The following is a 13,425-nucleotide window of genomic DNA, read 5'->3' on the forward strand; positions in this document are numbered from 1 at the left end:
AGCAACTAACTACTGCTTACAACTCCCAGTGAAAGGTCACATACTATGTAAGACTATTCTAATAAATAGATTACTGAATATTTTAAATGGTTAATCTCAGAGAGGGGAAAAAAAAACAAGTATATACCACAAAATATTCCAGACACTGTTTTGCTGGTAAAATGGAATTCCAAAAGTAGTTTTTCCTAACCATTCACAAATAAGATTAGCTTAGGGATAAAGAATCATTCACAGAAATATTACTGTTATTACTTGATAATTTCCTGACAAGTTTATAATTACCTTATTAAATCAAACATTAGACTCTAAAACCAACATTATTTCCTTAGGTTTCTGAAGTGAAAATCTGCCCACTCCTCTTAATAAGACCAGTCATAAATATAAAGCAAATAATTCAAATTAATTAACTCTTATCTCTCCAGAAAAACAAACACAAGTTCACATAAAATGTGAGGGTTTCTGCAATAAGTTACTACATGTCCTTTCATTGTTCCCCCACATAATGAACAGAACATCTCAAAACTATCAGTAACAAAGAATGGTCACCAAGACTTTGTGGTGTGATGCAGACTTAGTGAATAGGAAAAATTTTTGCGTAATAAGATCTCAAGTTTATTGCACTTACAAAGAACTATAATTAAATTACAGCCACTCACTTTCTACAAACCAGCAGTAAACGCTGTTACATCTTAAGTTACAAAAAATAAACCATTTCTCTAATATGGCAAGAACTGACATCCTCTTACATATCCTAAAACAAACCCTTAAGAGATACTAAAATACAGAAGTAGAAACACACCAAGAAAAAGTAATGTCAAACCTCACCTGTATATCTGTTTTCAGCCATTTGGAGTCAAGTCGAGCCTGGGCAGCCAAACAGAAAGACTCAGAGGGCATCTTTCCTCCAGCTGCCTCCCAGTTATCAGACCTACAAGTAAAACAGAAACGTTGAAGACCTAAATAAAGCTTTTTAAAATTTCACAAAGACCCTCAAGCAAGGTTTAAAGCTGTGGAGAGAAAAATGGCAAGAAGGGAGAGAAGAATTGGGGGAGGGGAGTGAGGATGGGAGATAAGAGGGAACGATGGAGAGAAGGAGGAAGGAGAAAGGAAAAGCCTACTTCCAATATAGGTAGGATTCTCCAGGTTTTTGTAATACGTTGGCGAGTCCTTGAGAATGGACGGTCATAAGAGACCAAAGCACAATGTCATCCCCCTTCCTTTAATCCAAAAGATATACAAACAAACACAACAGAAGCCCCTCATTTCAACGACAAATGACACTAGCATGCATCTGTCGCTTTAACACCAGACCAGTGCGTGGTGCGTGAAACAAACTAAACAAAAGTCACATCTGCAGAAAAATCCACAACATCACTTAGAAATGAAAAGACAGCCGAGACCGCACCGCAGGCGGTTCGCGCAGGCCCAGGTCCCAGCTGCCGCGCCAACGCCCGCCACCCGGGCTCGGCCGCCCTTCCGCCCCAGGCCGGCCCCGCCCCGCCGCCGGCCATCCTCGCGCCCCGGACACCAGGACCTGACTCGCTAGGGCCAGGCAGCCTCGCCCCGCCGGCGTGCGGGAACAGCCTTCAAGCCGCAGCTGGCCCCGGCCGGCGCTTGCTATCCCGGCGCCTCTCGCGGCCCGAGGGGCAGGCTGACGCGCGACTGCCGCCCCCAGCACCCAGCCAATCGCAGGAAATCAACCCCGCCAATACAGCCAATAGGGAAGAGGAACCCCTTCGCTGCTCCTCCCAACTCTCCTGCTTCCAGCAATCCTGCTCATCTTCCTTCTAGGGTCTCACAGGCTGCGGCCAGGGCCAACCGCAGGTGCCGGGAGGCGGGATTTCCGCCCCACGCGCTCACACGATCCCGTCCCGGACTTCGCTTAGTGTTGGAGAGCTCCTGGGACTCTAGTAGACTTTGGACTGACCTACGGCTGAGCTTGACCCAGGCGAGATCTACACTTCTGAGGATACCCTTGGTGAGAGCAGCTCTACCCTTCAATAGCTTTCTCCTGGTCTTGAACCACTAACAATTGAAATCTAATGCCAGTGACTGAGAACGCTGAGACGGAAGGATCTCAAATTGGAGGTCAACCTCAGCAATGTAGCAAGAACCCGTCTCAAAATATAAAGGACTGAGGATGTAACTCAATGGTAGAGCATCCCTGGGCTCGATCCCCAATACATAAAAAGAAAGAAAAATGAAATCACACTAAATATGTTCTCTGATCATAATGGAAGTAAGCAATCAACATGATGACAGGACAGCCTCCAAACATTTGGAAATTAAGCACTACATATCTAAATAATCCATGGATTAAAGAAGAAAACGCAAAGGAGAAAATATTTTAATTGAAAAAGAGTTAAAGTACGCGGTCTGTGGGCCTAACAGTAGTAGAGCTGCTTGCTTAGCAGGTGCCAAAATAAAGAATACAGTATCAAAATGTATACTAATGTTGTAAAGTGAAATTTATGGCACTCACTGCTTCTGTTTAAAAAAAAAAAAAGGAAAGGTCTAAGATCAGCAATCTAAGTTTCCATTTTAAAACACTAGAAAAAGAAGCAAAAAAATTCACCCTTACATCCAAAGCAAACAGGAGGAAATAACAGAGGAACAAAAAATGAAAGAAATTGAAAACAAAAACTACAGGAAAATAATACTAAGAGCTGAACCTTTGAAAAGACCCAAAAAGTCCATGAATATATAACAAACAAGGCTGAAAAACACGAAAAACACACACACACACAAATTACTTCTATAAGAATGCAAAAAAAGATATCACTAAAGACCCCACCATCTTTAAAAATATCGTGAGGCAATACGAGGAACAATTAATTCTATGTACATAAATTTGACAATTTATATGAAATGGACTAATTACTTAAAAGCACATCCTACCAAAATTCACTCAAAAAGAAATACATAAGCTGAATTAGCGTATGTTGAATTTCCCATTAAAAACCTTCCAAACAAGGATAGGGGTGTAATTCAGTGATAGAGCACTTGCCTAGCATGTGCAAGGTCCTAGGTTTGATATTCCCTACCACAAAAGAGGAAAAAAAAATTCCAAAAAAAGAAATCTCCAGGCTCATATTGTTTTGTTGGTCAATTCTGGTTCTACCAAATATGTAATAAAGAAACAATAATTCTACAAAAACTCTTTCAGAAAATTGAAGAGAACTAAACATTTTCATTCTATAAGCTTATTATTACCCCAGTAGCAAAACCATAAAAAGACATTACAACAATATTTTATACCCTTCTTATCCTCATGAACTTAGGTGCAAACTTGCTAGCCAACTTTGAGCAAATGAACTCTAACAACCTTCAAAAAGGATAAGTTATCACAACTGGGGTTTATCCCAAGAATTTCAAAGTGGGTTTACCATTCAAAATTAAGCATAACTCACCATCTCAATAGATGAAAAAATGCTTTTAATAAATGCCAATATCTATTCATTATAAAGCTCCCAGCAATTGAGGGGAAAATAGGAAGAAAAGGAAACTCCTCAGCCTGATAATGCACATCTATGAAAACCTCCATCCAAGCCAAACAGTATTGACAAAGAAGATCAAAATCAGAGGAGTCATACTTCCTGATATTAAAGCCTACCATACAATGACAGGAAACAAAATAGTGTAGCACGTTTATAGGATAGTTTTTATAGCCAGTGGAATAGGATAGAGAACCCGGACCATAACCGGAATCAACCGGTCAGTTGGTTTTTTACAAGGGTGCCAAGATCACTCAATGAGGAAAAAACAAGTCTTTTCAACAGACAGTGCGGGTGAACTGAATATCCACATGCAAAAGGATGAAGCTGGACTCCTACCATTGGACTCCAAAATTGGTCAAAGATATAAACAGAAGAGCTGAAAGTATAAAACTTAGAAGGAAACATGGAAAGAAAGCTTCATGATATTGGATTTGGCAATTTTGGCAATGAATCATTTAATATGACACCAAAAGCACAAGCAACAAAAGAAAAAATTGAATAAAGTTTTGTATATCCCCAAAGCAATTTGGGTCCCTGCTTCTCACTGATTTACACACACCTCGGAACTCTCTGTGACTTACAGACTTTCATCAGCAACATCTTTAATATTTTTTCCATTACTGGGAATTGAACCAGGGACACTCTACCAACGAATGAAATGCCCAGCCCTATTCTATCTTTTATTTTAAGATGTATTGTTGCTAAATTGTCAAGGCTTGCAATCCTCCTGCCTCAGCATCCAAAGTAGCTGGAATTACAGTTTTGTGCTTTCCAATATTCTCATCATATTATTGTTCTGATGAAAAATCTGTTGTCCTTTGTGGAATACTGTGGCTTTTTATTATTCCACATCCATATATGTTGGCATAAAGATCAGACAACTATCTTCCTGACACTTCTAGACCTGTTTTAGTCAACTTTTGCATTACTGTGACCAAAATACCTGACAAGAACAACTTAGGGGAGGAAAAGTTTATTTGGAGTTCATAGTTTCAGAGGTTTCAGTCCATAGATGGTTGACTGCATGTCTCTGGGCCCAAGGTAAGGCAGCATGTCATGGATTAAGGGCTCAGTGAAGGAAAGCTGCTCAACTAATGGCAGGGTGAGAAAGCAGAGAAGAGGAGAGAGGGGACACAAGACAGATCTCTCCAGGGCAGGTCCCCAGTGACCCACTTCCTCCAGCCATGCCCCACCTGCCTACAGTTACTACCCAGTCCATTCAAACTGGGGTGGACTAATTAGGCTTCAGCTCTCACAATTCCATCATTTTACCTCTGAACATTCACGCATTTACAGGAGTTTTTGAGGGATACCTCATATACAAACCATAACAAGATCATTATTCCACCTGCTTCCTATTAAATAAAGCAAAAGACAATTTATTTGAAATGCTTACTATCCAATTATACCACCTGATTACAATAATCCACAGTCCTTCCATCACTTCCTCACATTTGCTAAAGATTTAGCACTTGACTCATGACCTTTTCCCCATAGCTATTATATACATTATCAAGGACTTTCATTTCAAGGAAATCACCAGCCAGTTCCATCAGCTTTTAGTCCTTTGCTGCCAAACTTTCAACCATCTTGTTTGCCACCCAACCTGAGCCACTCACCACCAGGATCAGTCCTATTCACCAAATCACCTTGAAGATCATGATTGTGAGTCTCCCACTCTTCAGTTACCACATCTCATCTTTATAATTCATGTCCTCTGATCTTTGACTCCTCTAGGGGAACATTGACTTGCATCCTCATTTCCCTTTTGTCAGTTTAGATTTTGCAGCCTGGCATGTCCCTTGCCTACACTCTCTGGTCACCTTTTCCTCTCTGCCTCCATCATACTTGCCTGGCACACCTCAAGGCCAGATGAATCCACTCCACTCAATTTGAATGTGGCACAACTGCTGAGCCTATTGAATACAATACCCTCCTAGGGCTGCACAGCCATTTGGTGCCCAAAATACAACAGGCCTGAGATAGCAAAATAGAGAGATGGAAGAACACCCCAGAAGATGGATTAGCCCAGTGTGGGGCCCATCTGCCTCCAGACTCTCAGGTTAGAAGTACTTAAACAACCTGCTATTGTTATTTACAGACAAAAGTACTCCAACTGATAAAACTGTTTTCACCATGAAAATTACTACTATGAATGTATCTATAGTTTCTTCCTTCCCTTCTATTACTGAAAATAAAACATCCGGCTTTTAGAGGTAGGCAATCACTCTACTAGTGTATTTTGACTATCTCCACACCTGTCAGTGACTCTGCTTGGGTATTAGTCCCTGCCTGGCCTATTCTGCTGTATCAGTTCAATCATCTTGTAAACATGCTATAAAGAATCTCCATTAAACTGGACTGGAGGTGTAGCTCAGTGGTAGAGCACTTACCCAGAATATATGAGGTCCTGGGTTCCATCCCCCAGTACCACACACACAAAAAAAAAAATCCCTTGAATCCTGCATTCCCCTCCAGAAGTTACCCCTTTTTTCTGTTTTTATATAGCAAAATTCCTTTTCAAATGGTCTCTTCTTTCTGCCTTCCCTTACCACACTGGCTTTGTTCCTGCCACTTCACCAGAACACTTTTGCCAAACTAATGACTTGGTCCAATCTCATAGCAGTTGTCAGTCCTCACTATGTTTGAGCACCCAGTAGTAATGTTCACCTTTGCTTATACCTTGTTTTCAGAACCCTTTCTTCACATTTTCCCAGGATTCTTCCCATGTAACTGAACGTTCCTCATCGGTCTCCTTATTTCCTGACCTTGCCTATTGGAGCCACCCAAGCTTATTCTTCAGTTCTTCCCTTATCAACACCCCATGTGGCCTCATCTAATCCTATGGCCTTCAATAAGTCCAAGTTTAACATATTTCATTAAATCTAAGATGCACAGATGCCATCGTTTTCTTGATCTTACAAAAAGATGTCAAAAGACTACACCAAACTGGACTTGGTAGTACATGCCTATAATCAGCAATTTGAGAGGGTGAGGCAGGAGGAACGTAGGAACTTAACAAGAAGCCTCAGGAATTTAGCAAGACCCTAAGCAACTTAGGTATACCCTGTCTCTAAATAAATAAATAAATAAATAAATAAGAAAGGACTGGGGATGTAGCTCAGTGGTATAGATCCCTGGGTTTAATCCCCAGTATCAAAAAATAAGGAATATGCCATAATACTGTCAATAGGCAACAGCCATTGATAATAGAGTGCATCCTGATTTCAGGAGTTTTAAAATATGGAAAATGTGTACCTCATAATTGAGGAAATAAAGTTTGTAGATCTCTACTTCTAACTTCCATAGTCCTTTATCTAATGACAATTCTGCTTCCTTTTCAGACACATGAAAAGAGTGTATTTCCCCTTAAAGTGAGTCAGTGCTATTTCAGTGGGTCATATGACACTTCTGGACTAGAGAACTGAGCTGATGTTATGAAAATATCTGAATCAGCTTTCCATTGTTTTGACAAAATAACTGAAATAACCAAAGTATAAGGAAAAAGGTTTGTTTTAGCTCACAGTTCAAAGGTTTCAGGCCATGGTCAGTTGGATCTGTCATTGTTGGGCCTGTGGTAAGGCAGAACATCATGGTATGAGTGCGTGGTGGGGCAAAGCTGCACACCTCATAATAGCCAGGAAGCAGGAAAGGAAGGGGTCAGGGTCCTAATATCCTCTTTAAGTGTGTGCCCCCAGTGGGCACTTATTCCAACTAGGTCCCACCTCCTAAAGGTTCTACCAACTCCAGATAGCACCACAGATTGGGAGCCAAGTCTTTAGCATGTGGGCATTTGAGGTGCATCTAAAGTAACAAATTAAGATGATTATTATAACTCCTAAGGTACCTACTATGAAAATAACTCAAAATTATATTGTTAAAGAAACGATGTGCTGGGGATATAGGTCAGTTGACAGGGTGCTTGCCTTGCATTCACAAGGCCCTGGGTTTAATCCCCAGCACCACAAAAAAAAAAAAAAAAGAAGAAGAAGAAGAAGAAGAAGAAAAGAAATGAAATGACAAGGAAATTAAAATGGTACAATATCAAATTTATGTAAAATGTCAGAAATTGAGGGACCAAAAGAAAATCAGACATGTTGAAAGACAGCAAAATGACAGACATAAGTTCTACATTATCAGTAATTACATTAAATATAAATGGATTAAACTTTCCAAAAGAAAAGCAGAGACTTACTTCAAGGATGTTTTTTTAATTTTATTTTGTTTTATTACATTATAGATATACAAAATATTGAGGTTTGTTTTGACACAATTATACAAGCATTCAGTCCCCAGTGCTTTCCCTTTTCCCTCCCACCTCTCTCACTGTTTCCCAATTCTTTTTATTTATTTTTTTAAGAGAGAGTGAGAGAGGAGAGAGAGAGAGAGAGAGAGAGAGAGAGAGAGAGAGAGAGAATTTTTTAATATTTATTTTTTTTTTAGTTCTCGGCGGGCACAACATCTTTGTTGGTATGTGGTGCTGAGGATTGAACCCGGGCCGCATGCATGCCAGGCGAGCGTGCTACCACTTGAGCCACATCCCCACCCCCCAATTCTTTTTATAAATATGTATTTTTTTTAGTTGTTGGTAGACACAATAACTTTATTTTTATGTGGTGCTGAGGATTGAACCTAGTGCTTCAGGTGTGCCAGGCAAGCTCTCTACCACTGAGCTCAAGCCCCAGCTCCCCAGTTACCAATTCTACTGATCTTTCTTCTGTTCATAGTTTTTAAAATTAGTGCATTATGGGTTTACATAAAGGTAAAAGTCACTGTGATATATTCATATATATATATATATATATATATATATATGAAAGTTTGATCAGATTCATTTACCATTTTTCCCATTTCCCATTCTCCTCCCTCCCCCTCAATTCCCTTCCTTTATTCCACTGCTCTTCTATTTTCATAGGAACACAGAGGTTTTTTTTTTAAAAAAAGAAAACAAAACATAACCCAACAATGTGTTATCTATAAGAGATGTGTTTTAGATTCCAACATGCAAATAGATTGGAAGTAAAGGGATTTTAAAAATACCTTTCAAACACTAACCAAAAGAGCTCTACTGCCTTACAACATACCCAAAGTAACAGGGCAAATGGATAATGGACTGGAACCTCTCAAATCATGAGCCAAAATAAACCTTTTCCCTTTATAATTTGATTATCTCAGGTAGTTACAATAATAGAAAGCTGACTAATATACTTTCCAATTCATGCTGTGAGGTCATTATTACCCTGATATCAAAATTAGTCAGAAATAAACTATAAGAAAATACAGAGCAATATCACCAGTGAATGTGAATACAAAAGTTCTCAAAAAATGCTAACAGAATCTGGCTGCATATGAAAAGTATTAAATGCCATGACTAAGTAGGATTTATTACAGGTACATAAAGTGGTTTCAACATACAAAGATCAAACTACATGTAGTGTATTAACGTAATACACTATATTTTTAGCAAAGAGAAAAGAAATGTGATCATCTTAACAGATGCAAAAGAAAAGCATTTGACAAAATCTAAAATTCATCATTAAAAAAAAAAAAAACTCTTGGACTGGGTTTGCAGCTACCAGTTAGAGCACTTACCTAGCATGTGTGAGGCACTGGGTTTGATCTTCAGCACCACATAAAAAATAAATAAACAAAATAAAAGTATTATGTCCATCTACAACTAAAAATGCCTAAAAAAAAGAGAAACCCTCTAAAAAACTGTGAATAAAAGGGAACTTCTTCATCCTGACAGAAGGCATCTGCAAGAGTCACACACCCAACATCATAATTAATGTCAAAAGACCAAAAGCTATGCTGGAGCTATAGCTCAGTGGCAGAGCGCTTGCCTAGCATGTGTGAGGCTCCAGGTTTTTATCCTTAGCACCGCATAAAAAAACTAAACAAATAAAGATATGCTGTTCATCTGAAACTATTTTTAAAAAAGAAATTTAAGAAAAATGGTAGAGCGCTTGCCTCACATGTGTGAGGCACTGGGTTCAATCCTCAGCACCACATAAAAATTAAAAAATGAAAAAATAAAAATATTGCGTTCATCTGCAACTAAAAATACTTAAAAAAAACCCTAAATCTTGTTTCTCACTAAGATCAGGAACAAGACAACGATATCTGTTCTTGCCACATTAAGTCAATATATTCATTATGAGGTTCTAGCCAGCGCAATTAAGCGTGAAAAAGAAGTAAATGGCAACCTGATTGGAAAGGATGAAGTAAAAGCATCTCTATTTGCAGAGGACATAAGCTTTATATAGAAAATCTGGGGCTAGAGTGTAGCTCAGTAGTACAGTGCCCAGATCTACAAAAAAAAAAAATCTGGAGAAATATTTATTAATGCTAATGAAAGAATTCAATAAGATTTAAGGATCCAGAGTCAACATCAAAAAAATTAATTGTGGGGCTGGAGTTGTGGCTCAGAGGTAGATCACTTGCCTAGCATGTGTGAGGTACTGGGTTCAATCCTCAGCACCACATAAAAATAAAATAAAGATTAAAAAAATCAAATGTATTTCTATATGCTAGCTATGAAGGATTTAAAAATTAAATTAGAAGATAATTCTATTTTAATGTCATCATTTGGTTGAGGGCCACACAAAGGAACTCTCTGGCTAGGTGTCTCCCATACAGCTGAGTGAGATCTGGAGAACTGAACAGTCTTGAGCGTATAAGACTAGTACTCTCAACTGCTGAAAATCTTGGTAGAGCACACATATTGTTGGCAGCAGACCTTACACTAAAACATTACACTAGGGGGCAGCAAGCTATCAGCTTGGTAGATCACATACCTCACCAAAGGGCAGCAAACTTTTTCTGAAAAGAGCCAGGATGGAAATAATTTGAGACCTAGCTAGCCATCTGATCTCTGCAACAACTACTCCACACTGCTATTTTAGCATAAAAGTAGGCAGAGACACTACAAAAAGGAATGGGTGTAATTATATTCCATGGTATCTTTATTTTTCCAAAAAAGACTGAGTGCCAAATTTGGTCCACAGCAGGTAGTTTGCTTACTTCTAAACTACATTTCAGATATAAAACTCTAAAGGAAAAAAGCAGAGTATCTCCTAGTTGAGTAAGAGTTCCCTGGCAGGGGCCAGGTCTGCTGCCAACAAGATAGTTCTTGACCTAGGAAGTTGTTTCCTGGGAATTAAGTTTCTATTAATTTGTTACACTACATTTGTTTTAATTATCTTATATTTAAAAATACACCAAGTATAAAAACAAAAACAACTGACAGCTTTATGCAATCAAATGCATTTAAATTTTATTCCCACAAGGAATCTTTCTTCTTCTTACCTTGATTATCACCTTTGCAAAATGTTGGAAATATTTTGAATCCACCCATATCAAAAATATATTCATACATTTTCCTGTTCTTTTTAAATGTTTTTTAGTTGTAGATGGACACAATGCTTTATTTTGTTTATTTATTTTATGTGGTGCTGGGGATCAAACCCAGGGCCTCATACATACTAGGCAAGTGTGTCTACCACTGAGCTACAATCCTAACCCCATTTTTCCTATTCTGAAAACCTTAAAACCCACCCCCACAGATTCCCCACTATATTCATGAAACACATCTCCCTTGCTTTGGCTTCTAGACCTGGGGGTCCCATGATGTTCCAATTTGTATGATATGTGTGTGTTGATTTTTTTTTTATTATTTATTGTTATTTTGAGACAGAGTCTCCCTTCATTACCCGGACTGGGCGCAAAGGATCCTCCCACCCTCTCATCCTCCCTAGAAGTTGCAACTATAGGCACATACCATCATGCCCAGTTTGTAGGTCAATTTGGAACAGATTATCCGAAGGCCTTTTTCAGCTCTAAAAACCTGTTATTCATTAGTTTGCGTACAGGCCAGAATTACTGGCTGTGGTTAGAAATTATAGATTAAGTATCCAAGACTCACCTTGCCCAGCACCTGGTAGGCCTTGCCTCTTACAAAGGCAGAGCCATTACATCCCACTCTTCAAGGATCAGGCTTGCCAGGGGCTGACTCAGTCCTCCTCTCTAACTTGCATGATTGCTCTCTAGGATGGGACTAAACATTAGATTTACAAATCTACCTAGCTCCATAGAGACCCTGAGGACATATTCGGTCATCTTGGTAGACTCCCTAACCCCAGTCAAAAAGGCTATCTCTAGGGAGCCTGGTCCCTTCTCAAAAGACCCAGAAGCCCATAAACCTTGACTAGAAGGTGACTCCTTCAGGAATGGCCTCTCACCTACCCCAGCTTCCCTCATGGGAAGAGAAGCCATCTTGGGGGGAGTATGGCCATGAGGGACTAATGGTCATGGGTGACCAATGTCCACCAAAAGCTGATCTTACTCTGCCTCTTCTCTGTGTAAGTATTGCTCCACTTGGTGTTCATGTGAGTTGCTTCTTTCTTGGTGACGATGACATCTGCATACTGGAGTGAGTTGACATCCTGAGACTGCTGCTCCTGGTAGTGGGCACTATTGATTGGCTGTTGGACACTTTTATTATGCATTCCAGGTTAAGAATGTGATAAGCAGGAACCAACCAGTCATTCTTCAAGATTTTTATAACTCTGCTGACTCACTGCATCTAGAGAGAACCAAGTTGAAGCTCTTGAAGGCTAAAATCAACCAGAACATGAGACTTTAGAATCAAGAAAGGTGTGACTCCTGTCCTACTACCCTTAGGAGGCTTAATCAGAGTTTGCAGGCCCCCTTTCTTTTATTTGTAATATCTTTTAAAATATATATATATATATATATATATATATTTTTTTTTTTTTTTTTTTAAGGGGCTGGGGCTGTAGCTCAGTGGTAAAGTGCTTGCCTCGAATGTGTGAGGCACTGGCTTTGATCCTCAGTACCACATAAAAATAAATAAAGATACTGTATGTTCATCTACAACTAAATAAATAATTTTTAAAATATTTTTTAGTTGTAGAGGGACACATCTTTCTTTTTTTATTTATTTTTTAGTTTTTTAGGTGGACACAATATCTTTATTTTATTTTTATGTGGTGCTGAGAATCGAACCCAGTGCCTCATGCATGCTAGGCGAGCGCGCTACCACTTGAGCCACATCCCCAGCCCCACATCTTTCTTTAATAATTTATTTTTTATGTGGTATTGAGGATTGAACCAGTGCCTCACACATGCTAGGCAAGCACTCTACCACTGAGCTGCAGCCCCAGCTCTTGTAATATATTTTATGGTAACAATGTTTATCTCAACTTCAGTACTTTAATTTTATTTCAATTTGTTGTTTTTGTTGTTGTTGTTAAATTCAGATAAGGGTTTGTTGTTGTTGTTGTTGTTGTTGTTCATTTGATTTGTCTTCCTGGTGCTGAGGATGGAATCCAGGGCTTGGTACATGCTAGGCAAATGCTTTACCACTGAGCTAGCTACATTCCAGCCCATACAATAAAGTTTAATCTTTCTAACTAACATACTGTTTGTGCCTTTCCATTTGATAAAATATGTCTATCCTTTTACCAGATACACACATGGAAAAATGTCTGAGTGGATTTCTTAATAGAAGTTATTTTGGGGTAATGGAATTGGGGTGATGTTATTATGGTTGTTTTGGTTTTGGTTTTGACAGTCATTAAATTTATTGAATTAAGAAATAATGGGAACCAACACACCTAGAGCTCCCACAGATCTGTCTCTTGCTTCAACAGTGTTTAGATGGAATAGACCTTTTCTCCCAGCTTCCAACAGCCTTCCAATCTGATCTCCATTTGCAATTTCTGGGACCATCTTCTCACCCATCTCCTGCTCTCAGGACCAGCCAACTCCATTTTTTGTGGTTAGCTCCTTCTTGATGACCAGTCATGACCTCCCAGATTCATCAGAATTATTCCACCATTATTCTACCTCCCAGATTCATCAGAATTATTCCAGGTGGAGGCTGCTGTCAATCAGCTGGTCAATT

The 13,425-nt window shown here is 39.1% G+C and overlaps 1 protein-coding gene across 6 annotated transcripts in view; it reads right to left on the reverse strand.

The window, feature by feature from the left end:
- Positions 1 to 13,425, reverse strand: part of Herc2 (HECT and RLD domain containing E3 ubiquitin protein ligase 2) — a 202,151-nt gene that overhangs the window by 184,472 nt on the left and 4,254 nt on the right. For 2 of the 6 annotated variants that reach the window (XM_078049111.1, XM_078049110.1), the window contains exons 1-2: positions 1,119 to 1,461; positions 826 to 928 (exon numbers count right to left, since the gene is read on the reverse strand). In XM_078049111.1, the coding sequence (XP_077905237.1) occupies positions 826 to 928; positions 1,119 to 1,186 (171 nt within the window). In that variant the 5' untranslated portion in view covers positions 1,187 to 1,461. Of the gene's footprint in view, positions 1 to 825; positions 929 to 1,118; positions 1,462 to 1,534; positions 1,685 to 13,425 lie in introns of those variants that run through there. The other 4 variants (XM_078049112.1, XM_078049114.1, XM_078049113.1 and 1 more) reach the window with 3 other exon arrangements.

Source organism: Ictidomys tridecemlineatus, chromosome 5, assembly GCF_052094955.1.
Source record: "Ictidomys tridecemlineatus isolate mIctTri1 chromosome 5, mIctTri1.hap1, whole genome shotgun sequence".
Classification (NCBI taxonomy): domain Eukaryota; kingdom Metazoa; phylum Chordata; class Mammalia; order Rodentia; family Sciuridae; genus Ictidomys; species Ictidomys tridecemlineatus.